The sequence below is a fragment of the Bison bison genome, unplaced genomic scaffold (assembly GCF_000754665.1).
Source record: "Bison bison bison isolate TAMUID 2011002044 unplaced genomic scaffold, Bison_UMD1.0 scf7180017864492, whole genome shotgun sequence".
NCBI classification, from domain to species: domain Eukaryota; kingdom Metazoa; phylum Chordata; class Mammalia; order Artiodactyla; family Bovidae; genus Bison; species Bison bison.
Genome location: NW_011495051.1, coordinates 7,509,524 through 7,536,584, shown reverse-complemented (window position 1 = coordinate 7,536,584; position 27,061 = coordinate 7,509,524). Strand labels below are relative to the sequence as shown.

Sequence of the window (27,061 nt, the reverse complement as noted above, 5' to 3'; positions counted from 1 at the left end):
TGGGACAGCCACCTAGTGTGTGCCCAACCTCCCCACCCCTTTGCATGTAACCACGTATTATTCACGGAGGGTTCTCTGATTGGGCCAATATCGACAGCCCTGCTGCGTGGACAGGGACCACAGTAGTAAGGAGGACGTGGTCCCTTCCCGCGTGGGGTCATGCTGGCCCTAGAGAGACAGGTGCCCACAGAGACAGACAAGATGGTTTTGGGGGGTGAGAAGTGCACAGAGGAGAACAAAGCAGAACCAGGGAGTGGGGATTAACTGTGTGTTCCAGGTAGGGTGGGCCTGACCCACGACTGCAGAGCTCTGGGGCGGGGGGTGTGCCTCCCAGCACAGAGGGGAGCCAAGAGCATAGACTCGAGGCAGGAAGAAGCTATGTGGGGGGCTTAATCAGTACCCCCTAGAACAGCGTGGTTCAAGGCAGTGAGGTTGGAGTCCCACCTCCAACCTCCTGGTATTCACGGGGGGCCTGGCAGGCCATGGAGGGCTTCGGCTTTAATTCTGACCCTGAATGGGAGGCTGTGAGCTAGAGGAGGGCAGTGTGGTCTGATGTCTTCTCAGAAAGCCAGGTGGGAGAGTAGTGGTTTGGAAAAGGTGGAGAGAATAGTTGGAATTTGGGTGTCTTGTGAACAGAGGGGATGGGGCTTTTTTCTCCCCAGTCTTAGTCTGGCCACATTTCATGGCATATGGGATCGTAGTTCCCCAACCAAGGATCGAACTCATACTCCCTACAGTGGAAGAGTGGAGTCTTAACCGCTGGACCGCCAGTGAAGTCCCAGGATGGGCCTTTTAAATGGCTCCTGCAGGACCATGTCTGTCCAGCTGGACCCTGTGGGGCCTGGTAGGGGTGGGAATTGGGGACGTTCTGCAGGGGAGTTCATAGATCACATCAGTGAAGGGCGTGTATAGAGCACAGTGTAGGCCATGAGCTCAGTGCTTCCTAAATGTGGGTCTGGCCACTGGTTAGCAACACCCCACAGGCTTCTGAGTCTGTTGGCTGCCCTGGGTGCTGGTGGACAGGTGAGTCACAAGCTTCCGCCATAACCACCCGCTTTTGCAGGCCGAGGACGAGGAGGGCTACCGAAAACTCATCGACCAGAAGAAGGACAAGCGCCTGGCCTACCTCCTGCAGCAGACAGATGAATATGTAGCTAACCTCACGGAGCTGGTGCGGCAGCACAAGGCCGCCCAGGTCGCCAAGGAGAAGAAAAAGAAGAAGAAGAAGAAGGTGCGCCCCTTGGTGGGGCTGGAGTGGCTGTGTGTGGGCATGCACCTTGGCCTTCTCTGTCAGGGGCTGACTGTCTCTCTCTTCCCTTCCAGAAGGCAGAAAATGCTGAAGGACAGACGCCTGCGATCGGACCTGATGGCGAGGTGAGCAACCAGGGCTTTCTTCTTGTGGACATGCCAGCCCATCCCCGGAAGTTAGGTCAATTTCACCCTTAAAGTTTTTTTCGTTCTGAAATTATGAAATGTATGGTGCTGGTAAGAGTCCCCCTTGGTCCCCTGCCACCCCCCCACCCTTCTTGCCCCCACTCTCCAGAGAGCACATCGTTCACACGTGGGTGTGTTTCCTTCTGGGGCTTTTTCTGTTCATGGGCTGTTATTTCTTTCTTAGTTCTTTCTTTAAAATTTGAGACTCCCCAGAGAGGTGTAAGAACAGTACAGAGAACCTTTGTGTGTTCATCACCCACATCCCCACTGTTGATACTCATTTTTTATAAGCCATTTGAGAGTCAGATGTCAACATGGTGGCACTCTGCTGCTCTGTATGTTTCATGTGTACATCCTAAAGACAAGGCTGTTCTTTTCCATAAGTGTACAGCAGTCAAAACCAGGAAATGAACATTGACGCAGTGCTGTCATCTGATCCACAGCCCTTGTATGGACTCACAGTTGACCCTCCGGTGTCCTTCACAGCAGCAGGAAGCCCTGGAGTGACGCAGGGTCCTTCTCCATGCATCACATGGGGAGTGTGTGGCGTAGATTGCTTCCCTCAGTGCTGACCTTGATCCCTTGGTGTCAGCCTAGGCGTCTCCAACTGCAGTGATTGGAAGTACGCTCTGGGGAGGTACTCAGACTCTGGAGATACTGTAGCGCCTAAAACCTCCACCCACTGTTCCAGCGTCCACTGTGTTTGCCTGCATCAGTTTTTGCCATAACGGTTGCAAGATGGTGATTTCTCCAGGCAGTATTCCTTCTGTGTTTATTAGTTGGCTTTCTGCAAGAAGGGAAAGTCTTCCTTTTTTCTTTTCAAATTGGAGTGTGCTTAACAATGCTGTGTTAGTTCCTGCTGTATCCCATTTAGGTCAGCTCAGAGCATTTAGTAGAGTTCCCTGTGTTATATAGCAGGTTCTTATTATCTGTTTTATACATGTGTGCTGTGCTAAGTCACTTCAGTCATGTCTGACTCTTTGTGACCATGTGGACTGTAGCCCACCAAACTCTTCTGTTCATGGGGTTCTCCAGGCAAGAATACTGGAGTGGTTGCCATTTCCTTCTCCTGACCCTGGGATCAAACCCACGTCTCTTAAATTTCCTGCATTGGTGGGCAGATTCTTCACCACCTAGGAAGTCCATTTTATACATAGTAGTGTATATGTGTCAGTCTCAATCTCCTAATCCATCCCATACCCTCTCTTCCCTCGTTGGTAGCTATACATTTGTTGTCTACACCTGTGTCTCTATTTCTACTTTGCAGATAAATTCACTAGTACTATTTTTCTAGATTCCACATATATGCATTAGTATGCGGGATTTTCCTTTCTGACTTACTTCACTCTGTGTGACAATCTGTATGTCCATCCATGTCTGTGTAAATGGCACAATTTCATTCCTTTTTATGGCTGATAGTATTGTTATATACATGTACTATGTCTTTTTTTTCCGTATCAGTATTGTGTTATTGTAAGGGTTCCGGTTTCTCCACGCCTTTGTCAATACATGTTATTGCCTGTCTTTTTTAAAAGTTTATTTTATTTTTGGCTGCATTGGATCTGAATTGATGTGTTGGGGCTTTCTCTAGTTGTGGCGAGCAGGGCCTACTCTCAGTTGCAGCGCACAGGCGTCTCATTGCAGTGGCTGCTTTTGTTGCAGAGCACGGGCTCTAGAGCCAGGGCTCAGTAGCTGAGGTGCACAGGCTTAGTTACCCGTGACATGTGGTATCTTCCTGTACTGGGGAGCGAACCTGTGTATCCTGCGTTGGCAAGTGGATTCTTAGCCACTAGACCACAAGGGAAGTCCTGCACCACATTTTCTTTATCCATTCCTCTGCTGACGGACACAACCTTCTGTTCTTCTTTATTTGGCTCATGGGCCATGGTTTGCCGACCCCTGGTACCGACTCATGGATTCTCATTTGGTCTAATGGATTTACTTGGTTTAATCTTTGCACTGTCATTATATATTTTGATGCTCAAGACTGTTCCAGTTTAGGCCAGTGGGAACCCCTTCACCTTAACTCCTGTGTCCCTCTGCCCCATTGTTCTCTGAGGGCGTTGTGACTTCCTCACACACCAGAATGGCCCCAGGCTCATCTGCTTTCCCTCCTGAACTCAGCCATTCCTCCAGGGAGCCCTGACTCCTTTCATCAGAAAAGAGTGTTTGGAAACCGTGATCTACGTGTGCTCATTGTTACTGAGCTTTCATTGTTTGGGGGCCCTCTCAGCGGACATATCTAGGAAATAGATGTGTGTATGCACGCACATCCACTTTGGTAGTTACATGTATTAACTAGTTATATAAATTAAAAATGTTGCAGTTGCACTGATACCTCCAATTCTAATCCAATACCCTGGCTTCGTTCTCTCCTTCTCCCTGCCCATGTTATGATAGCCCCAAACTGACTCCTGTCTGCCACAGTATAATCCCTTATTCGCAGAGTCCTAGAAGGCGCAGGAAGTACATTCAGAGTGGCTAACGTGCGGTCAGTGTTTGTTTTCAATTTAAAATATGTGCTCCAGGGACTTTCCGTGGCTAAGACTCCGAGCTGTCAATGGGGCCTGAGTTTGATCCCTGGTCAGGGAACAAGACCGCACATGCCACAACCAAGACCTGGCACACCCAAGTAAATAAGTTATTATTTTTTAAGTATATGCTTCAGATCCTTTGTTCAGAAGATTAGTCCTCCCAATTGTGAGGTTCCCCCCAATCCTTGTTGGTTTTATTTATTTGTGTGCATGTATGCTCAGTCCCTCAGTTGTGTCCGACTCTTTGTGACCCCATGGACTGTAGCACACCAGGCTCCTCTGTCCATGGTGTTTCCCAGGCAAGAATATTGGAGTGGGTTGCCATTTTCTCCTCCAGGAGATCTTCCCGACCCAGGGATTGAACCTGTGTCTTTTATGTCTCCTGCATTGGCAGGGGGATTCTTTACTACTGGGCCACTTATTTACTCCTCACTTATTTATTTAGTATGTGAAACATTAGCCTGGTCCCAAAGTCAGAACCATGCAAAGAGGCCCCCTAGAGAGGGGCTACTATCCCCACACATCCGTCTCTTCCAGAACATTCCTTTCTGCCTCCTGAAGGCAGCCATTCTCACCTGACACACTCATGTGAAAAAAAGATGTGAGATGTGCAAATGAACGGTGTGTTGTCTACCCTCTCCCTGAACCCCTCCTCTAAGCCCCTTCCCAGAGGGAAGCCTTGAGTAATCATGGGAGTGTGTGCTCTGGGGTATCTGCTGTATACATGCCTCCTGGAGGTTTTCTTTTCCCCGCCTGGTGCTGTAGTTTAGTTTTTCCAGTTTCACTCTGTTTATTTATTTATTACCCTCACCATACTCTTTTTATTTATTTACTTGTGAGATTTATTTATTCTTTTTAATGTGGATCATTTTTGAAGTATTTATTGAATTTGTTACAGTACTTCTGTTTTATGTTTTGGTTTTTGGCCAAGAGGCATGTGGGATCTTAGTTACCCTACCAGGAATTGAACCCACACCCTTTGCATTGAAAGTGCAGATTCGTAACCACTGGACGGCCAGGAAAGTCCCACCTGACTCTTTTTAATGTCACTGTATTAGAGATGTGGCTGTTGCTTGCTTCTTTGAATCATAAGTTCGATACTTCTCCTTGGTGAAAAAATGATAACATGAAATGTGAATGTAGTGACGACGTGAGAAGTAGAAGCCCCCATGGTGCTTGTTCTCTCATGAGCGTGCATGTTGATTTCTGGTTGACATCTCTCTCTACACCTTTCCCAGAATCTTCGTGCTTGCATTCTCTTTGTTTTGTTTGGGAACCATTTGGGTTAGTCTACACATAGCAAGACTTCTACTTGGGAGAGTATCTTGGACCACTTTCCATATCAAGCCATTAGTTCTCTTATTTTTTTTGTATTGACATACTTAGAATCTCTTTCATCGTTCAGACCGATAGCTGTTTAAGTTGCTTCACATCAGTAGATACAGCAGACACCCTGCACCAGCCAACTCTGATGGACCTGTGTACCTCCTCCCTTGTTGGTAGCTCTTCCCCCTGTTTGCTTTCTTTTTTACACGCACATTGTGGTAATGAGCCTCCTTGTACTTACCTTTTGATGCTCTCTTAGCTGGTATGGCTTAAGCATCAGAAATACGTGTTTTTATGGTTATGGAAGCTGGAAATTCAAGCTCAAGGTTCAGCAAGGTTGATTTCCTGGTGAGGACTCTGTTCCTGGTTTGTAGCCTCCTGCCTTTTGGCTGAAAAAAGAGCAGGCTCTGGGGTTTCTTCTACAGTCACTAATCCCATCATGAGGACCCCACCTTTATGACCTAATTATGACCTTATGACCTTAACCTGGATTACCCCACCCCCTCACTCCCACAGGGCCCTGTCTATAAATATAGTCACATTGGAGAGTTGGGGCTTGAGCTTTTGAGTTCCAGAGGGGACACAACCTAGCCCATAGCGGTTGGCACACTTTTGCCTATTGGCCTGATTCCAGAAATGAATGGCTATAGTGATTAACTCACATAATGTGTTGATACTTATTCCACAGGGTTTTATTTGAAATACTGAATTTTTTAAGAAGAGATGTGGGCTCGCATTTGACCACAGCACAAAGCCTTCCTGAGGCCATTTGGGGCATTCGTATGGCGGGAAGCTGAGGCCCAGGGAACTCTGGAGGATTGCCACTGCAGCTGCTCATCCTGTTACAGTGACAGGAAGCACTGCTCCATGGTGGCTGCTGGTGGTCCACAGCCTTGGCTGGACATCATTATCACCTGGGGAACTTCTGAAAATTAGAGAGGCCTGGGGTGAGGACCCCAGGGCAGTTGAGTCAGGATTCTGGGGATGGAGAGGTCCCACCATCAGCACCCTGATTGCTCCCAGGAAAGATGCAGGGGTGACAGTCACTGACCGAGGCAGCCTGCAGAGCTTGTTTGTGGGGTGGTGGTTAGGCGGTTTTACAGTCCATGGGGTTGCAAGAGTTGGACACAACTGAGCGGCTAAACAGCATCAATAGTCTCTACTGAGGGTCATTGTAGGTGGTGAGCACAGCCTGCAGGGAGGTTTGGGAGGTAGTAAGTTCCTAGTGGGTGCAGACAAAGGTTTCCATCTTCATCCTCATCCTGAAGGTCTTGCCAGGAAATGTGAAGGATCTGTTGAAGGGGAAAACTTCATCTGAAGTCAGTATCTCAAGAAATCAAGGAATTAAATATTTGTTGCTACAAGGAAGTTGTTTGATTTTTCAAAGATTCTAATTAGCTGTTTAACAAAAAAGAATGAGGACCTTTGATGAAGTCTACAAATCCAGTATGAATGGAAGCAATCAAGGGCCAGAAGAATGGGAATAGTGTAGTCACTTGGGTCAAAAAGGAATGAATACAGAAGACCTTGTTTCTTCTGTGTGGAATTGATCTAGGAGAACACACCAGAAACTGATTGTGGTGGGCACCTGTAGAGAGAAGGACTGTTGAGTTCTGGGGTGGGGATGCGGAGAGTCCACACTCCATCTTCTTGAATCTTGGACTGTATGATTTGTTATTGAGTTGGCCAAATGGGTGTCGGGTTGGCCAAAACGTTGGTTTGGGTTTTTCAGTCCCATCTTATGGGGAAACCCCAACCAATGTTTTGGCCAACCCAATACCTATTTGAAAATCGAAAACATTTATGTCAGTTATTTCCAAGACACAGCTGTTATCAATTGGTTACATATATTTTTACTGAGTTATTAACATTCAGTAACCCGGCTTGTGTGCCATTTTTCTGGGCTGGAGTTGGGGTGGGTGGGGGGCAGTTCCCAGATGGCCCTGGTGCGTGGATGGACGCCCAGGGTACGAACTCTGCAGAACCTCATGTCCTGCGTGTGACTCTCTTTCAGCCTCTAGACGAGACCAGCCAAATGAGCGACCTCCCGGTGAAAGTGATCCACGTGGAGAGTGGGAAGATCCTCACAGGCACAGATGCACCCAAGGCCGGGCAGTTGGAGGCCTGGCTGGAGATGAACCCGGGGTGAGTGGGGTCTTGCAGGCCAGTGGCAACCAGCATCCCAGGTTGAAAGGCAGCCTCGTTCCACGGGAGCTAGCCACCAGGGGTGGTCCTGGTCGCGTTGGGACCAGGCTGATTTGCTAAAGAAAGTGAATCATGCTGGTTCTGGGGAGTTTGTTTTTTTTTTAATCTGTGCTGCATGACATATGGGATCTTAGTTCCCCCACCAGGGATTGAACTCGTGCCCCCTGCATTGGAAGCTTGGAGTCTTAACCACTGTACCTCTAGGCAAGTCTCCTGGGAAGATGTATATTACAACACTGATTTTTTTTTTCCCCTCTCCAGGTATGAAGTAGCTCCAAGATCTGATAGTGAAGAGAGTGGCTCAGAAGAAGAGGAGGAGGTAAGAGTTCGTTTGCTGACCATCCAGGCCCTTGGGGCTCTGTGGTGTGACCTCTACCACCATGGATGCTAAGCTCCTCTTCCACTCAGGCCAGGCATCGAGTTGGGTAAGAGATGGGCAGGGGGCCGCTGAGGCTGAAAGTTGGTTTTTGAGAGCCACATTGCTTAATATGGTAGCCTCTCATCACACGTGACTGTTTCCACTCTAACTTCATTAAGTAAAATGTAGATGTCCTCAGTCACACTGGCCATATGCCAGGCACCCAGCAACTCTACCCTCCAAAAAATGCCGGTATGAAGTTATGAGCATGCGATCGTGAGCATGCAGATTTTGCCCCTTATCATCTGTTCTTTGAAAACCTTATACATGATTGTATTTATTGTGCGTATTCTCTAAGTCGTTGAATTATGCCCTGTGAGGTGATTTTTAGAGTTTCCCTGGTTGTCAGAGCTCAGATGAGAGTCTTGTCCCTTTGTCTGTCCTGGCCGGCCTTGGGAAGGGTGACTGGGAGGAAGCCCGGGGATGCAGTGTCTGTGGGGAGGGTTCCTTCTGCACGGTTACCCCCAAGAAGGGTACTCCTTGCACTCCCCCATCAACTGCGGTGAGGGTGGCTTACAAGGCTTTTAAAAAGCTTTCGCCCCCTCCATGAGGTTAGAGAGAATTTTAACAGGCATATCTTTGCTTATTAAAATCAAACATTTTTTCAGGTGTTACTGACCACCTAGATTTCTCCTTTGAATGATTTGCTTCACTTGCCCATTTCAGATCAGTTGTGTATTTTAGCTGAAACTTTAAGTGTTCTTTATGTATTTACCTCAGCCTGAAATCAGCTTGGTGTTTATCTATATCTTTCTTTTGATTTGTCCTGTCTTCACTCCCCTCCTTCTTACCTCTTCAGGTTACCTGGAATTTATTTTGTGTAGGAATTCAGATGGAGTCCCTTTCCCCCCACTTCTAGTAGTAGTAAGTCCCACAGACAGAGGAGCCTGGCAGACTACAGTCCATGGGTTGCAAAGAGTAGGGCATGACTTACTGACGAAACAACAGCAAAGTAGTATTAAGACAATGGGTATACTGTTGGTTCACCACTTCCCCACTGACCTGTGATACTTTTAAAAAATTAATACATTGGAAAAAAAAAATTAATGCATTGGGTTTTTATATCCACCAGTTTCTTTTTTTTTTTTTTTAATTTTAAGAATTTACTTTTCTCGTTATTTTGTTTTATTTGTTTTTAAATATTGAGGCATAGATACATAGTTGATGTAGTATTTAAAATTCCTTTTAAAATTCTAATGATTTTTAGACTAATAATGCTTCATTGAAATTTTTTTAAACAACTTTTTGGAGATATAATTTGCGTACTGTAAAACGCACCCATAAGAAGATTACTCTTCAGTGATTTTAGTGAAGTAACAGAATTGCATAGTCATCACACTACACCAACTTTAGAATGTTTTCATCACCCCAGAAAGCTTCATCTCACTGATTTATAGTTTGTTCTTGCTACTTCCTCCAGCCCCAGGAAATCTCTGGTCTGCTCTGCTCTATAGATTTGCCTTTTCCAGAGTTTCACATAAATGGAATTATACAACATGTGGTATTTTTTGTCTGGCTTCTTTTACGTGGCATGTTTTTAAGTTTCACCTATGTTGTCTGTATGTCAAAAGTTTGTTCTACATTGCTAATTATTAGAGAAATGCAAACCAAAACTACAATAAGATACCACCTCACACTGGTCAGAATGGCCATCGTTAAAAAGTCTGCAAATAACAAATGCTGGAGAAAGTGAAGAAAATATTTGCAGTATTGGTGGAAATGTAAGGTGGTGCAGTCACTATGGAGAACATTTAGTTCTTCAAAAAACTAAAAATGACCGTGTGATCAGAAATCCTACTCCTGGGCATATATTCAGATAAAACTATAATTCAAAAAGATACATGCACCTCTGTGTTTATAGCAGCATTATTTACAATAGCCAAGATACGCAAACAGCCTGAATGCCCGTCGAGAGGTGAACGGTTAAAGAAGATGTTAAAGATAATATACACAGTGAAGTATTAGTCATAAAGAAGAATGAAATAATACCATTTGCAGCAACATGGATGCACCTAAAGATTGTCATACTAGGCAAAGTCAGTCAGAGAATGACAAATACTACATGATATCATTTATACATTAAATCCAAAATATGATGTGAATGAACTTATCTATACAATAGAAACAGACATAGAAAACAGACTTGTGGCTGCCAGGGGGCAAGGGAGGAGGAAGGATTGGGAGTATGGGACAGGCAGATACAAACTGCTCTTTATAGAATGGGTAAACAGCAAGGTCCCGCACACGGAGAACCGTATTTAATACCCTGTGATAAAGCATAATGGCAAAGAAAAAGGGAGACATTCTCTGCTTTGAGGGTGTAGATTTAACCCTTATATGCGCGTTTCCAAACTTAACAAAGTCGGCTGTCAAAAGTTTTGATAAGATGTGTACATTTTACTCTTAAGTAATTTATACCTCAATTTAAAAATATTAAAAAGAAATATTGTGGAGAAGCCATTAATAAAAGTTAAGATGTTAAACAAATTTTTTTATTCCTGAGTCGTGTTCCTTTGCATGGATACACACATTTTGTTTGTCGATTCACCAAATTGTGGGCATCTGTGTGTTTTCCATTTTCATTTCTCTTGGGTAAATACTTCGGAATGGCATTGCTGGGTCATATGGTAAGTTTGTGTTTAACTTTTTAAGCAATTAGCAAACCACTGCCTGAAGTGATTGTACCTTTTCACAGGTCCCCAGTTTCTCCGTGTCCTTATCAACACTTGGTATTATCTGTTCTTTACATTGTAGGCATCCTAGCGGGTATGTAATGGTATCTCTGGTTTTACTTTGCATTTTCCTAGTAAGTAGTGACGGTGAGCATCTTTTCAAATGTTTATGCACCATTCAGATGTCTTCTTTGGTGAAAATCTACTGAAATCCTCTGGTGATTTTAAATTGGGTTGTTTGTCATTTCATCATCGAGTTGTAGGAATTCTTCATATGTTCTTGATACCTGTCCTTAATCAGATATATAACTTGCAGATATCTTCTCCTGGTCTGTTTGCCTTTTTTCCCCTCAGTGTTGTCTTGAAATGTAAAAATGTTTCATTCTGATGGAATCTTTTTATTGATTTTTTTCTTTTATGAATTGTGCATTTGGTGGTATACTGAGAACTGTTTGAAATCATGAAGATTTTTCTTATGTTTTCTTTAGGAAGTTTTATATTTAAGCTCTTACATTTAGGGTCATAGTTGAGTTGATTTCTGTGTGATCTGAAGGTCTAAGGGTTTCTTTGTATATGGATATCCACCTTACCCAGCACCATTTGATGAATAGGGTATTTTCCCCCATTGAATAGCCTTGGCAGCTTTGTGGGAAATTAGTTAGAATAAGGGTTTGTTTCTGATTCAGTGTTTTTCTGTTGATCTGATTATGTTTATCTTTGTGTCACTGCCACACTATCTTGATTATTGTAGCTTATAATAAGTTTTACAATCAGGTAGTATTAGTCCTTCAACTTTTTTGCTGTATTGACTATTCCAGAGCCTTCACATCCCCATGTACACATTAGGATCAGCTCATCAATTACTACAGAAAGGCTTGCTGGGATTTTTGGGGGGGATTGTGTTGAGTCTAGATCAGTTTTGGGAGAATCACGTTTAATAGTACTTCGTCTTCCAGTCCATGAACATGAACTGTTTCTCCATTTATTTTGATAATCTTTAATTTCTTCTAGTATTGTTTGGTAGTTTTCAGAGTACAGTTTTTGTTTTTTTGTTGTTAAATTTTTTCTTAATTATTTTATCCCTTTTATGCTACTATAAATAGAATTGTTTTCTTAATTTTATTTTTGAATATTTTGTAGCTTTTCTGTGGAAATAACATGGAAAAAAATTTTTTTATGTTGATCTTATGTTCTGGGAACTTGCTAAACTCATATTGGTAATTCTAGTAAGGTTTTTTTGTTTGTTTGATTCCTTGGATTTTCACAAACAAGATCATGTCATTTCTTGGATTTTCACAAACAAGATCATGTCATTTCTTGGATTTTCACAAACAAGATCGTGTCATTCATAAATAACCATGACTTCTTCCTTTCCCATCTGTGTGCCTTAATTTTTAATCTCTTTTTCTTGCCTTGTTGCACTGGCTAGATCCTCCAGTAGAATGTTGAATAGATGCATCCAGAGCAGGTATCATTGGCTTGTTTTTGATGTTAAGTTTGAGGCAGTTACTCTGCCACTGTTTAGTGTTAGCTGTAAATTTTTCATGGGTGTCTTTTAACAAGATGAGTAAATCATGTTCACATCACACTCTCTTCCTTTTTTGCTTATCTTACAGCGAATGTTGTTGTTTAGTCGCTAAGTCATGTCTGACTCTTTTGCGACCCCATAAACGGTAGCCTGCCAGGCTTCTCTGTCCATGGGATTTCCCAGGCAAAAATCCTAGAGCAGGTTGCTGTTTCCTTCTCCAGGGGATCTTCCCAACTCAGGGATGGAACCTGGGTCTCCTGCATTGTAGGCGGGTTCTTTACCTCTGAGCCACCAGGGAGCCCACAGAATGTTTAGTAGAAGGCTGTATTAGCCACTCTGGGTTCTGACTTTCACCCTTGTGGGTTCTTTTTTGGTGTTTTTATTTGTTTAATAAATTATCTAGGCTGAATCTGTGGGATGTTTCCCCAGGGAATGTGCTGTCTGTGGTGTCTGCTCGGTTTATTGTTTTGCTTTGTTTTTTTCTCATTTTCATTTTTAATCCTGGCCCTCTAGGAATGGGTTGTATTTCTTCATAACGTAGCAGTCACCTCCAACACCTTGAGCCAGTAAAGACTGTGTCTCCTGCCAATAGATCTGTGTATGTAGAAGAGCATGTTCTGGGTCTGGCTCATTTTCAAGCCTACCCTGGCTTTTACTTTCCGCCGGGCCCTGTTTCATTTCCTTTGCGCATGTGCAGAGCCCTCAGCTGGTAATCTGCTCTCCCTACGCGTGGCTGAGGTCCTCAGCTCCACTGACTGCTGCTGGCCCGAGCATTGCCCACTGCTGTAAAACAGCTAAGTCCCCCATCAGCCTCAGTTGCCAGGCCTCATGGCCCGCCTACCCTGACAGCTTACATGTCAGGAGGGGAGAGGGGAAAACACCCACAAGTAAAATCTCTACAAACTCCCACCCTCTACTTACTCAAAGCTCGGCAGTTTTTTTAAGCATTAGTGCCTCTCAGACTCCAGTTCTCTGGAATGGTTCCTGGTGCTACTTTTGTCCAGCTGTCATGTCACTTTTTAAGGTAAAATTTGCTGATCCCCTTTAATTGAAATCAGCCAGGCTTCCCATTCCTATTTAATTCCTGGTAATATCAGCTTGGAAAGTCTTACAGTTATGATTTTTGGGGGCCAAAGTGTGTGTGCTATCATCACGTGTTCATTATTCCCAGTAATCTATAAAATTATTTTGCTTTCTCCAAGGGAAATTTCATTGGAGTTTGATTGGAATAATTTTAACAGGTTAATTAACAGATACTTTTTTTTTTTAGTTTTATAGCAGTTCCATTGTACACACACATTTTGTGTGATTTAAACAGGAATACAAGGATAGTTTAATGTTAAGGAGTACATTTGTGTGTATTTTATCAATATGTCATACAGAATCCCCTTTATTATCTGCTAAGTTAATGTTAAAATATCCTTTTAATGAAACATAATACTTAAATAGTAAGTCCCCTACATACAAATGAGTTCCATTTCGAGAGTGCGTTCGTAAGTCCAACAGTTCACATAGGTAGCCAACTAACACAGTTTACCTATATAGTACCGTACAGTAACAGGTTTATAATACTTTTAACTCAAAGAATACATAAAACAATCATGAACTATAAAGAAAACATTTTCACTGTTATAGTATGGTACCTTGAAAAGTATAATAGTACAGGTCAATAGCTGACACTCAGGGGTGGGCATCTAGTGAACAGGCAAGAAGAGTTTACAGACTGGAGCGGGGAGAGGAGGTGGGAGATGGCCGAGCTGGAGGATCGTCAGCAGTAGGAGACGGAGGGCAGGCTGCTTTGTCATTCACACCTGACGTTGATGGATTGCATGTTCACATCTTTGAAAGTTCTCAACTTGAAGGTTCATATGTAGGGGACTTACTGTACTCACATTTATAGAAAACCTCTTAGTAAACTATGGTGCCTGTTACCACGAGTCTTATTTGACATGTTTTAGACATTTGGGCTGTGTCAGTAAAACCAAAAGTAAATCAAGACCAGCAAATATTGAAGGTTGCCTATGAATATTTAATACCTAGAAAATCCAAGAGAGTTGAAAAGCTGTTTTAGTGGCATACATTATGTAAGAAGAGCTGGGTGCAAATAGAATCTACTAGCAGCAACTGAAGTACAGAAATATCCTGAGATATCCTTAAAAAGAAGTGTCTGGACTCTGCTATGAAAACTAAAAATCATGTACTGAGCAGCTAAAAGAAGATGCACGTGAAAAGCATGACATGTTTGGGGATGGGCAGGAAGAAGGCGTGTGGGTTGTAAAACCATCCCTAGTTTCTGGGCTTCTCCCTCGGGCGCCCCGGGCCCATCCCTGTGGTGACCTGGGGAGACACGGACTTGTCTCTTGGCAGGAGGAGGAGGAGGAGCAGCCGCAGCCCGCGCAGCCCCCAACCCTGCCCGTGGAGGAGAAGAAGAAGATTCCAGATCCCGACAGCGATGATGTCTCCGAGGTGGATGCCCGGCACATCATTGAGTAAGGATTCTCTCTGCCCGCTCCCACTCTGCCAGCTCCCTGCGTGGGAGTACCAGCTGGCAGCCATTGCTGGACCACCTAGGTCAAATGGACTTAACTTCAGATGTCTCTGATTTTCATAGGGTGTGATGACAGTCCATCCATTCACGTGGTTCATCTTGTGTGTAGGAGATGGTGGGGTTTACCACGAAAGATTTACCACGCTTGTGCTCCAGCTCAGCCCTCCCCCTCTCCTCCCTGGGAGAAATTGGTTCCTCCGCGTGTATCTTCCATGCATACCCTGTGCTTTTTTTTTCCCTTTTCATTTCTGGGACACTCTTCTGCCCCTTGCTCCTGTGTCTGTGTACACACAGCATCTCACTCTGTTCCACATCTGGCCGCGTGGTGTCCCTGCCATGGTCTTGTACTGTGGCCTTTGTCTAGTGGTGGTCATTTAGGTTATTTTTCATCCTTTGCCCTTGAAAGCAGTTAAAATTATTATACCAGTTTCCTGGTGGCTTACAGTACAGAGTTAGTGGATACTCTTAGAGGATTGAGAATGATGTGTATTATATACACTTCAGGCATGGAGGGGAACCATTAGAACAAACATACAATCTTTTTAATCTATTAGAAAAACCCTCTAAGCCTCCAGGCCGCAGCCCGGTACCTCTGTCAGATCAGCGGCAGCATTAGATTAGCAATAAAGTGCTCGATAATATGTAAAGTACTTGAATCGTGGTGAAACCACCCCACTGCACTCCCTGGCCTGTGGAAAAACTGTCTTCCATGAAACCAGTCCCTGGTGCCAAAAAGTTTGGAAACCACTGCTCTACGCTAAGAAAACCCAGCTTAACTGGGCAAGTGGGTAGGGTGATACAAGGACAGAAACATAGCGTAAAGCAGTATGCGGGACATCAGGTCACCTGTATCTGTCACGTTAACAAAATGTGAGTAGTTTACTGTCATTTTTTAAAAGGATTCCAGATTGGATCACAAAACCTCCAGTGTATAAATGATTCAAGTTTGCGAGGCTGTCAAGTGTACATTTTCCCTTGAACTCTCAGTAGAGAGGGTGGGCCATGCAACCAGCCTCCAGCTGAAAGTAACGCTCCTTCCCAGGCGCCCCCTCGGCACCCAGAAGTCCAGTATTGGCCCCTAGGTTAGTGTCTGCTGGCTTGCCCGTCCTCAGACTGTGTGGCTGCTCTTGGGCTCATCTTCCGGCTCAGACTGTAAAAGCTGCTCCGCAGAGGCTTGTGTCAGAAGCATGTTGTCCCAAGTAAGAGTGTTTGTCTTCTCATGACCCTTCCATTTTCCTCCCAGGAACGCCAAGCAAGATGTGGACGATGAGTACGGCGTGTCTCAGGCCCTCGCTCGTGGCCTGCAGTCCTATTATGCTGTGGCCCACGCCGTTACCGAGCGGGTAGACAAGCAGTCGGCGCTTATGGTCAATGGCGTGCTCAAGCAGTACCAGGTAGGTTGGATGGGGCCGAGTCCGCACGGCAGTCCTGACAAAGGGGTTGAAATGAAATGGTGCAATCAGTCTGTCCTGCGTGCTTGGTTCGTGCCTGGCAGAACAGGAGCACTGACAGGCTTTTAGCATCTGAATTCCCCCAACAGCTTTGCAGTAGGCACTGTGATCCTCCAGGTTTCATGGGGAGTTTGAGGGATAAGTAAGGAGCAGATAGATATAGCAGTTTCTCAAAGTCAGATGGTTCAGAGGGAGCTCAGCTCAGTGCTCTGTGATAACCTAGAGGGTGGGAGGGAGGTTCAAGAGGGAGGGGGCGTATATATATACCTGTGGCTGATTCATGTTGATGCATGGCAGGAACCAGCACTATTGTAAGGCAGTTATCCTCCAATAAAGAAAAAAAAAATCACACGGTTTGGGAATGGCTGAGCCAGAATGGGACCCGGGTGTGGGGCCATGGGGGCTCTGTGCAGTGTGAAGCAGCGAGGAGGAGAGCCTAGCAGCTCTAGACTTAGTCCTTTCTCTCAGAAATGCAGGCCTGTGACGGTCATGTGGTCATGACTCTAAAGCTCTGTGTCAGGACCTGGCCTGGAGCAGCCAAGAAAGGGAACTGCTCGTCATAGAAATTTCTTTTTCTGTGACTGTGGCCCCTCACCCCTGTTCATCTCAGCTCCCAGGAGACAGCTGGCATACCTCCAACCAAAGAATACGTTCCCTGTCTGCTGCTCAGTGTGCTGGTAACCCCTGAACCCTGCTTTTCCTTACAAGCGCACTCAGCACCTCTGCTGACATGAGGTTCCAAAGGTGAATCCTGTGACTGGTGGAAGTTTCCAGAGAGGCCTGTAAATCACAGAAATCAGAACATGGCCACGACTTACTTAATCTGTTAGGAAACTTTCCAGATTTTCCTTGAGGACAGTCTTCTAACGGCCTGTGGCAGAAAGCTTCGCAAGCTTTGGAAACCTTTCACTTCATCTTGAAATGCTGTCGAGGCAGTTAGTCGTGTGGTGCACTCATTACCCTGATGCCCCAAGGCTCCCCTGAATCCAGAGTCACACACTGAGGGCAGGCTGGTCCCAGTGGGCTGTGTGGCTTGGTAGCTGGCAGTGACAGAGACTTAACAGTTTAAACATGTGCCTGGGAAGGATGTTTCATACCTGGCTCTCATGAGCACAGCAGCTCTGTGATTCCAGAGAAAGGAGTGTGAGATGGGCCGAATGGGATAGAAGAGAGTGAACAGAGCACAATGCCGAGTGAGCATGGCAGCGGGTGGTCCCTGGCTGGGCTGGAGCTTGGAAGTCTCCAAAGCGCAGGGAACCTTCTCGCCCCACCCGGGCCTCAGCTCTGGCTGCTTGTCCTTGCAGATCAAAGGCTTGGAGTGGCTGGTGTCCCTGTACAACAACAACCTGAATGGCATCCTGGCTGACGAGATGGGCCTGGGCAAGACCATCCAGACCATCGCACTCATCACGTACCTCATGGAGCACAAGCGCATCAACGGGCCCTTCCTCATCATAGTGCCCCTCTCGTGAGTGCCGCCCGAGCTCAGATGCCCGTGTGTGAGTTTGTCTGGGCCACCCTCATGAAGGACCACAGCCTGGGTGACCTCACCGCGGGCCCTGCTTCCCTGGAAGCCCGAGTCTGGGTCCAGGGTGTCCGCAGGCCTGGTTTCCCCCGAGGCCTCTCTCCTGACCTTGCAGACGGTGTCTTCTCCCTGAGTCTTTACTTCGCCTTCCCTCTGCGTGTTTGTACCCACATTTCCTGTTCTTATAAGGAAGTCATATAGGCTTGGATTAGGGCTCACCCTGAGGACCTCATTTTTATTCGTTACCTTTTTTTTGTTTGTTTCCTAATATTTATTTACTTGGCTGAGTCCGGTCTTAGTTGCGGCACACAGGATCTTTGTTGCAGCGTGCAGGCTTTTTGCTGTGGTTCACGGCCCCAGTAGTTGGGGCACACGGGCTTCTCTCTAGTGCTCCCAGGCGCTAGAGCACAGGCTTAATAGTTGTGGTGCACAGGTCTAGCTGTTGCGCGGGGTGTGGGATTCTCCTGGATCAAGGATCAAACCCGTGTCTCCTGCACTGGCCAGCGGACTCCTTGCCACTGAGCCGCCAGGGAAGCCCTGCATCGGGTTGTAGTTGTGGCTCGCTGGCTCAGTAGTTGTGGCGCTCGGGCTTAGTTGCCCTGCAGCATGTGGGATCTTAGTTCCCCAACCAGGGATCAAAATCACATTCCCTGCCTCAAAAGGTGGATTCTTAACCACTGGACCACCAGGGAAGTCCCTTCTTTACTTCTTTAAAGACCCTATTTCCAAACATAGCTGGGCTCTGGGTATGAAGATGTCAGCATGTGAATTCTTGGGGGTCACACCCAGTGCACGGCTGCCTGCCTCTGGGTTCAAGGCACAGGGTAGAGGAAGGGCAGGTTCTGGGGTGCCTGCCCATATGATCCCTGTTGGGGCGACTCTCACAGGCTGTCCTTGGTGTCCTCTTCAAGTCCTACAACCAGCAGATTCCGCTCCAGGTTGTCACAGGAGTCAGATAACTGCCCACTAGAACGTGGAGTTTTGGTGTTTGTTCAGGTGCTGTTTCCGCTTCCTGCTAGGGCTCTGCACTCTGCCGGTTGCGTCCCAGCCCAGTCCAGGCACCACAGGTGCTCAGCTATGGTGTCTGGTACCTGAGTGGCATCCTGTGGAAGCTCTCACTTGCAATCTCTTGGTGGTACCGGCCTCTTCCTCCCCACAGACACCTTTCTGGGGCCAAGATTCCTTAGCCACTCCGGGGCTGCCTCTTCCTAGCTCTGCATATGACACACGATGGTTCTGCCTGCAGGGTTTTTCCAGAAATCCTGGGACTGGCTGTCCTTGACCTGGTTCCAGTCACATGCTAGGCAGCAGTCCAGCTATGGGCCCAGGGGATGGCCTGCTCTGATGTGGCCAGGCCTGAGTGTGTGCACTTGGCCTGGCTCAGAAGGGGAAGCCCTTGCCTTCGGCCCAGTGTGCAGTAGGGGCCACGTCAGCTGTCGAGGCGGGTGATGGGAAACCATGTCCTCATCCCCCAGCCCATGGGAACATACTTTCCTGCCTGGAAGACGGCCAGGCCTCCATAGGCCATGTACTCGTGGCTGGGGGGCCTCAGGAGCCTCCACAGTTTACTGGGAGATGTTGATTTCCCCTTTTGCTTTCTCTTGCTCATGGTGGTGTAAATCTGGTTGCCTTGGGAGGAGTAGATCTTCATAGAGAGGGAGTTGCTTCTAGAAGCAGCAGGAGGTCCTGGGCCTGCAGCTGGCCTTGCTGCGTCCTCCCTTGGGTCGGCCCAGCTTCTTGTCAGTGCCCGCGGCCCTCGCCTGTGTACTGTCCACAGCCCTCCAAGGGCTCCTGTCCCCTCCCTTCTGTTTAGGTGGGACACCAGAATAGCTCTGTGTCCAGTGTGCTATGCACAGACTGGGTTGTTTTTTTTTTTCTTGGCTGCACCTTGCCGTTTTCCGGATCTTAGATGAGAAAGGGGATAGTCATAGAGCTTCTCAATACCCTCAGCAGTGAGAGCACAGAGTCCTAACCACTGGACTGCCAGGGAGGTCCCATGGTTTGTCTCTTTTTTGAACATACGTTTCTTTAAACTTTATTTTGTATAGGAGTATAGCCGATTAGCAATGTTGTGACGATTTCAGGTGGACAGCAAAGGCGCTGAGCACATGACAAGCTATTCAGCATCACTAAAGAGAAATGCACGTCAAAACTACAATGAGATACCAGTTGTTAATTTTCATTTAAAAAATTTTTTAAGGCTTACAAACAACTGCAAAAGCAGCTTAAAAAGTTCCTGCACACCTTTTAGCTGGCCTCCCAGAGCTCACATCACCTTAGGACAGTTTTAACACCAGGCTAGTAACAACATGGTGATAAATCATCACTGTTAGTGACTCCAGAGACACAGTTCAGATGTTGTCAGTTTCCCCATTGAAGACCTTTTTCTGGTCCAGGGTCCCTCCCCTGCCTCTTGTTGTCGTGTGTTGTGATGTCTCTGTAACAGCTGCCCCGCTCGGCTTTGTTCTTCTTGATCTTTGTGAGCCTGAATCCCGGGCAGGTTTGGTAGACCATCCCTCCTTAGACAGGGCTCATGTGATGTGTCCTTTCTGGTATTCTGGCAAGAACCTCCAGGAGGGGCTCTTGTGCCCTTCCTGAGGCTTCACATCAGAGAGCACAAGCCCAGGGCTCCACAACAGGAGAGCATCACTTTGGTCTGCCCTTTTATCTTTCTGCCGGATGGCGCAGCGCAAGGGATCTTAGTTCCCCAACCAAGGCTCGAACCCTCGCCCCCTGCAGTGGAAGCATGGAGTCATAACCGCCGGACCACCAGGGAAGTCCCGAGTTGTTCTCTTCCTGTGTGGTACCTGCTGGTTTCCCCATGCAAACGTAAGAGTTTTCCTTTGTGATTTATAAGTATCCCGTGGGAAGATTCTGAGAAACTCTGTGACTGTCGCATTTCTAAGCATACTCTTCTCTGTAGTTTCAACATCTATCAGAAACTCTCGCCTGAAACGATGATCCCCCTGGAAGGTGCCCAGGCAAGGTTTTCTCTTTCCAGCGTTCCTTCCCCACTCTTGGAATCTACTGCAAAGGAAAGCTGTCTCTTCTCCCCTGTGTAGTAGTTTAATGGTTTAGTTCTTTGTAGCAGCGTAGGCTCATGGAGTCTATCATTAGCGATTTTGCTGAAGAAAGAAAGTGAAAGTGAAGTCGCTCAGTCGCGTCCGGCTCTTTGCGACCCCATGGACTGCAGCCCACCAGGCTCCTCTGTCCATGGGATTTTCCAGGGAAGACTACTGTGTCCTTTCAGCACGTCCCCACCATTGCCTTGTGATGGTTTGTTTCCTGTCGAATAGCATCCGCTTTATAGAAAAGTTGGAAGGATGGTACCCAGAGCTCCCGGTACCTTCCTCTGGTTCCCCCTGTGGCTGATCACATCTTTTTTGCTTGTGTGTTTGTGACTGGGCATTGAACCCGTGCCCCTCTGCACTGGAAGTGCAGTCTTAATCAGCGCACCACCGAGGAAGTTGCTGTGGTTGATCACATTTCACGTGACCCTGTTACGTTTGTCACAAGTGAGGAATCCCCACTGGCCCATTATATATAGAGAGAAAGTGTGACTGAACACGTTACCTTATGTAAACTTTATGCAGATTTTACTAGTCTCGCCCTGACTTCTGTCTTCAGCCTCAGGAGCCCATGTGGCATTTACCCTTCACGTGTCGTCAGGCCTCTTCTGGTCTGTGACTGTTCCTCAGACTTTGCGTAACTTTAGTGACTTTGATGGTTTTGCGGAGATTGGTCAGGTGTTTCATAGGAGGTACTTCAACCTGGGTCTGTTTGGTGATTTTCTCATCCTTAGATGGGATGATGGGTTTTGGGAACAAAGACCAGAAGGGAAGCCCGCCTCTCAACTCATCATGGGGCAGTTACTGTCAACGAGACACTTCACGCCAGTGGTTGACCTTGATCACCTGGCTGAGGTAGTGTGTGTGGCAGGTGTCTCCACTGTGAAGTACTTTTTCTTCCCCTTTCCATACTGTATTCTGGGAAAAATACTCAATTTAGCCCACACATAATAGGTGGGCAGTTAAGTGCTACCTCTTAAAGGGGAAATCACTATACAAATTATTGGAAGTCTACCTGCCAGGATCACGGCCACGTCAGCCTTTATGTCCTCAACGGACATCAGTGTGGACAGTGAGCGGCTGACGCCAGACCTAGTACCTGACTGTCTTCCTTGTTTCCCCCAGAACCCTCTCCAACTGGGCCTACGAATTTGACAAGTGGGCCCCCTCCGTGGTGAAGGTGTCCTACAAGGTACGTGCCGCCTGAGGAGGTGGGCGTGGGCAGGGTGTGGGGGTAGGAGATCCGTGTGGTGAAGAGGGATGTCGACCTGCATTAACAACAGGACGCACGTGTGCCTGCCTTCTTAGGTCAGCCACGTGGGGGCTTGGGTCATTTCATTTCGAGGAGGGGTGCTTTTGCTAAGTTCTGGACTCAGTGCATGGACTGTGCTGGTGTGAATGCACTCGCCTGAAGTTTGTTACGCCAGCTGACCTCCAGACCTGTCCACATAGGCAGACTCAGTGAGTGTCGCACAGCTGCTGCTGTGTGATGGGCTACTCACTGTCCTCGCCATCTCTAGACCAGTTCACCTGTGCACTGGGGCTGATAGTGCCTCCTATCCTTGTTGGGGGAGGGAGGGCGGGGCGGGGTGCCTCATGCAGCCACTCGGTGGCAGAGCTCAGTCATGCCCTTGGCACAGGGCTCCTGGGTCCAGGCTCGCCACTCTGCCGCGGAGCTCTCAGCCGTGTGATGGGAAGAAGCAGGTCCTGGCAGAGATGACAGCATGTGCAGGGAGAAATTGGTGCATTTGAGAAACTAAATGTTGTCCTGCTGCCAAGAGCTTTTGGGAATGAAGCAACTTATACTCTAGTTTAAAAAAAAAAAATTCAAAAGGAAAAAGAGCTTTTGGGAACGAGTGCAGCTCAGTCTGTCAGGAACAGTGAGCTTGAAACGGGGAACCAGACAGATTTGCTAACCAGGGAGAAGCTGGAGCTGCCAATAGGGAATGGTCACCGTGGACTGAACCTGTGTGGGAGACACGGTGGCCTGAGTGGGGACCCAGGAGGAGGCAGATGGGAAGCGGAGCTGGTTGCCCACCAGGAGTGGGGCAGGTGGAGGTACAGGCTGCAAGCCACCCAGGGCCTGCATGCCTCTCTGCTCCCTGCACGAGGCCCTCTGCATGGAGGGTGGAATCAGGGAGGGGGAGCAGTCTGGGGGTGGAGTCCAGGGAGGGACATCCACTTGGGGGCCAAGTTGGGGAGAGCAGCAGTCTGAGGTGGAGTCGGGAGAGGGTCAGCAGCCTTTGCCAGTTCTCAGCCTTACCAGGGCCCCAGAACTTGGGGGGCTGAGACGTGTGCGTCTTCTCTCCCTCACAGGGCTCCCCAGCAGCCAGACGTGCTTTCGTCCCCCAGCTCCGCAGCGGAAAGTTCAACGTCTTGCTGACGACATATGAGTACATCATTAAGGACAAGCACATCCTTGCAAAGGTAGCGTGTTCACCTGTAAAACAAGGCAGCTCAGCCCATCATGTGCTGTCCGGGCGCCTGTGATCCTGCCCAGGCTGGTCGTGCATGGGTCACGCTTCTCATCTTCTCAGACCCCCCACACGTCATTGCTCAGTGATCCCCTGCATATGCATAAGGACAGCTGCTCTGTGGGTGTGAAAGGCCTCAATCAAGGTGGCTTGGGGTTTGCTTCTCTGACTGTGTGTTCCCAGGCTTGCCCTGGATCACGTCCAGAGACTGGCACCATCTACATAGCACGTGGACCAGCTTCTCTCGGGGCTCCTGCCCAAAGAGCCTGGTCATCTGCGATGCCTCCCAGCCTTCCTGTCCTGCCTGCCATGTCCCTCACAGGGCCATGTTGAGGCCCTCCTCCATCTCCACCTGTCTCTAGAGGCCTCAGACCTGCCTCCCTGGTGGCTGTGTCTTCGCACCCCAGCCTACAGGAAAGCAGCCTGTGAAGCAGGTGGGGTCTGGCCTTCAAGGCAGTGTGCTCTGAGGTCCTGTGTGTCCCATTGTCCTTGAGCCACTGAGCTGGTGTGTTTAGTGGGTGTCGTGCGGCTGGGCAGCCTCTTAGCTGACTTAGTTGCGAAGGTGGCTCTAGTTGGGCCACCATTGAGTTACCAAGAATAATACTATGACCCAGCTATAAGACAGGCACAGTCCTTTGCATCCAGAAAGCTCTTTTCCTGGGGTGGGGAGGGGTTGGGCTGCCACGTCTGGCCTCGCTGACCGTATGGGGAGGAAGTCCAGGGCTAGAGCGCTTTACACGTTAACCCCCACCTGTGGGGCATGTTCATACTGATGACATTCGGTGCTTGATATGCATCTCTGTGCTACAGGTGAGGAAACTGAGGCCCAGCCTGCTTATCCTAGGGCTTATGCTGCGGGTCACCCTTCTGACCCAGGACAGAGCCAGGCCCATCCCAGACACGAGAACAGGGCTCTGAAAATCCTGTGTGTGACAGTGGCTTTAAACAGGGTAAACCTCCCACCATGGGGGTTACTTGTGGGAAAGGGCTGCTGCCCCCCGCCCCGGTCAGTCCTGTCCTTTTCCTCTGGGACGCCTGATGTGCAGGGCCTCAGCTGGGCCGTGCTTGGTCCCCAGGAGCTAGATGCCAAGGCCCGAGTGGCTCTGAAGGGCATCACAATTGCATGTAAACGGGAGTTTATACCTGCAGCCCCTGCCTAACCAACCTAACTCCCAGTTAGAATTGGCGTCTAGCCTGTGTCCATTGGCCAGCGACCACTGATAGGCTCTGGGGTACAGGCGGCGCCCCCGCAGCACAGTCTGCCCTCAGCTGTGCCTCCCTGCCTCTGAGCCACCACCTGTTGACTGGAAACGTTTAGTTGCTCAGTCATGTCCGACCGCCATGGACTGTAGCCTGCCAGGCTCCTCTGTCCATGGGATGTCCCAGGCAAGAACACTGGAGTGGGGTGCCATTTCCTCAACTCTAGGGGATCTTCCCAACCCAGGGATCGAATCTGTGTCTCCTGCATTACAGGCAGATCGTTTACTATCTGAGCCACCAGGGAAGCCAGATTGAAACGTACCTGTTACCAAACCATGTCCTCTCTTGACTGTACCCCAAGGACCTATGATCAGCAGGCTGTGTGTTATTTAGGATTTTGTTTTCTCTATGCCAGATACTTGGCGTATGTAGTTTTCTTGGAAAACCAGAGTTCTTTTCTGGACTTAGCTTTGTTCACCTGACAGCAGCTCCCAGCCGTCGCCCTGTCCACGTGTCCGCCCTCCCCACGCACCACGGAGCTGCAGTGTGTGTCTGCCCCTCGGGGTGTGGCCCCTCCTCTGATGCTGTCGAGTTCACGTTCCCCACCCTGCTGGGCCGAGCTGCCCAGAGCCTTCATGCCTGACGGCAGTGAGCTGCTCACCCAGGGGACAGCCCCACCGCCTGTCCTCCCCTGACCACCTGCTCTCGGCGCGCAGATCCGCTGGAAGTACATGATCGTGGACGAAGGCCACCGCATGAAGAACCACCACTGCAAGCTGACGCAGGTCCTCAACACGCACTACGTGGCGCCCCGCCGCCTGCTGCTGACGGGCACACCACTGCAGAACAAGCTGCCCGAGCTCTGGGCGCTGCTCAACTTCCTGCTGCCCACCATCTTCAAGAGCTGCAGCACCTTTGAGCAGTGGTTCAACGCGCCCTTCGCCATGACCGGGGAGAAGGTGGGCAAGCGGCCGGCCACGGGGTAGAAGGGGGCGGGGCGGGGAGCCATGGTCTTTGGCCACAAGCAGCTCCAAGGACTGCCCGAGGTCACAGTCCTGGCCCAGCCGGCTTCCCCAGGTGGGTGTGGATTGCGGGCCCACCGCAAACAGCCTCGCCACATACATGGCACCCCTGCCACCAGAGAAGGGAAGAGAAATCTCAGGGGATCCTTGGGGCTTCCCTGACCCTGTGCCCCAGGCACAGAGCGGGACATGACACAGCAGGGCCTGAGGTGTGAAGGTGCAGCTGGAGGGCTTGAGGGGAATTTAATTCTCACACTGAGGGCAATGGGTGGCTCTGGTCGTTTCAGTGAAGAGAGTGGTCAGATCCTGCCCCTTTTGTTTTTAAAGAAAATAAAAAGCTGTGGGCTGTGGCTTGTATCTCTCACATCTGTCTGGCTGTGGGTGGAGTTGGTAGTCTGCTTGTGGGCCAGTTGTTTTCTGTTGAAGGAGGTTGACGGCCTGAGCCTTGTACTGAGGAGGTGGGCTCGACTGCAGGGTGGACGAAGAGCCCCCTCGCCCAGCAGCCACATCCAGCCCACTGGTCCCCAGTTAGGAGATTCTCTTCGGGTCTGGGACAGTTGGGACCACCATGCTCTTACAGGGGGACCTCTGCATCGTCCCTGGGGTTCCCCCTCCTTGGCACTGGCTGAGGCAGAAGCCCTCCTAGAGGAGAAACTGAGGCCCTTTCAAGGCTCTCATGATTAAAACAAGCCCCCTGTTTTCAGACTTCTAGGACTCCCACCCCAAGAGCAAGGGAACAAATGCCATAGTTTCACCTATTTTCAAGTTGAGTAAAAGCTTCACCCAAAGGGTCCTAAAGAAAAAAATTCAAATGTCATCTTATTATTCACTTAAAAACTGTTTTAATTCAAATTTTGGTCAGAGTAGCAGGCCCACAGGAGAGCAGCCTTTCTATCCGTCTCTCCCACAGAGGCTGAAATGAGAGGGTATTGGGGCTCCCGGTAGAGCACCCCCAGTTTGCACCATGCGCTCTGTGCATGTTACCCTGCAGTGCTGGCCAGGTTCCCTTTGGACATGTTCTCAGGATTCCAGACACATGAGTTTTTACTCTTAGGGAGGCCACTCAGTGTGATGCCGTGTTTCTTGGTGCCCTGGGAGCTTCGCTTCTGTGTCCCAGGACTTCCATGGAAAGTCAGGTCCCTGCAGTTTTCCACAGGAAGAGGGTGCCCCGCCAAGCTCTCGTAAAACATAGTGCCGCCTGGAAAGGGGGTGCAGGGCGACACCAGGTGGCCCTGCCCACGCGTCGCTGCTCCCCTGGAGGTAACACTTGGCTTGCATGTCTCGTTGTGGTGCCAGGTGGACCTGAACGAGGAGGAAACCATCCTCATCATCCGCCGTCTCCACAAAGTGCTGCGGCCCTTCCTGCTCCGGCGGCTCAAGAAGGAAGTGGAGGCTCAGTTGCCTGAAAAGGTGCTGTGTTTACTTTGAGTGGAGGGAGCCCTAATGCAGCATTCAGCATTGTGTGGGGGTCGCCCCAGGGCGGGGGTCCCAGTTGGGCAGCTCTCTGGAGTCCCCCAGCCTGGCCCTGTCTTGCTCAGCATTCAGGAGTCAGTCTCGCCTGGGGCTGGCTGCTCACCTGCACCGGTCTCTGAAAGCGCAAGGCAGGTGTGCTGGGGCCAGCTGAGTCCCACCTGCCGGCCTTAGCGGCCCCTCCCC

General features: G+C 48.6%; 1 protein-coding gene across 8 annotated transcripts in view; it reads left to right on the top strand.

The window, feature by feature from the left end:
- SMARCA4 (SWI/SNF related, matrix associated, actin dependent regulator of chromatin, subfamily a, member 4) overlaps nt 1–27,061 on the top strand; it is an 88,588-nt gene that overhangs the window by 23,918 nt on the left and 37,609 nt on the right. For all 8 annotated transcript variants that reach the window (XM_010828336.1, XM_010828338.1, XM_010828337.1 and 5 more), the window contains 11 exons: nt 1,064–1,231; nt 1,324–1,374; nt 7,309–7,439; nt 7,761–7,818; nt 14,485–14,606; nt 15,909–16,059; nt 17,421–17,584; nt 21,835–21,901; nt 23,026–23,136; nt 25,100–25,342; nt 26,702–26,815. In XM_010828336.1, coding sequence (XP_010826638.1) covers nt 1,064–1,231; nt 1,324–1,374; nt 7,309–7,439; nt 7,761–7,818; nt 14,485–14,606; nt 15,909–16,059; nt 17,421–17,584; nt 21,835–21,901; nt 23,026–23,136; nt 25,100–25,342; nt 26,702–26,815 — 1,380 coding nt within the window. The remainder of the gene's footprint in view (nt 1–1,063; nt 1,232–1,323; nt 1,375–7,308; nt 7,440–7,760; nt 7,819–14,484; nt 14,607–15,908; nt 16,060–17,420; nt 17,585–21,834; nt 21,902–23,025; nt 23,137–25,099; nt 25,343–26,701; nt 26,816–27,061) is intronic.